The sequence below is a fragment of the Ceratina calcarata genome, unplaced genomic scaffold, assembly GCF_001652005.2.
Source record: "Ceratina calcarata isolate Rehan_Ccalc_2016 unplaced genomic scaffold, ASM165200v1 scaffold234.2, whole genome shotgun sequence".
Classification (NCBI taxonomy): domain Eukaryota; kingdom Metazoa; phylum Arthropoda; class Insecta; order Hymenoptera; family Apidae; genus Ceratina; species Ceratina calcarata.
In genome coordinates this window covers 26198-26556 of record NW_017145291.1, presented here as the reverse complement: position 1 = coordinate 26556, position 359 = coordinate 26198, and the positions used below count along the sequence as shown (strand labels likewise).

The 359-nt window shown below is 40.4% G+C and overlaps 1 protein-coding gene across 1 annotated transcript in view; it reads right to left on the bottom strand.

Moving 5' to 3' along the window:
• Positions 1 to 359, bottom strand: part of heph (polypyrimidine tract-binding protein 1 heph) — a 41388-nt gene that overhangs the window by 25579 nt on the left and 15450 nt on the right. Inside the window, exon 4 of the mRNA XM_026811693.1 lies at positions 76 to 225. Within this exon, the coding sequence (XP_026667494.1) occupies positions 76 to 225 (150 nt within the window). The remainder of the gene's footprint in view (positions 1 to 75; positions 226 to 359) is intronic.

Below are 359 nucleotides of genomic sequence, written 5' to 3'. Positions count from 1 at the left end.
TCCCTCCGGTTTTGTACAAAATATTTTTGTCGATTCAGAAATTTTATTTTTGAGAAGAACGTTTTCGGTACTCACCGCATTGTTGGTGTGCGTCTGATCCGTTTTAAGCTCGCGGTGGTTGCTGAATTGTACGTAGACCGCTCTGCCCCGTAATTGAGCCATGCACGTCGCATAGAAGTTCACCATCGTCGCCGCTGCGTTCTCATCTGCCATTTCCAGAAACGCCTGTAACGCAAGAACGACGAGAGTCAGAAAAATATTTGCCAACGAACAATCGTGCTGAGAATTATTAAAAAGAAATTTCATTAAATTTACAAAACTCATTTCAGAAAATTGTTATTATTATACAACAATGACAG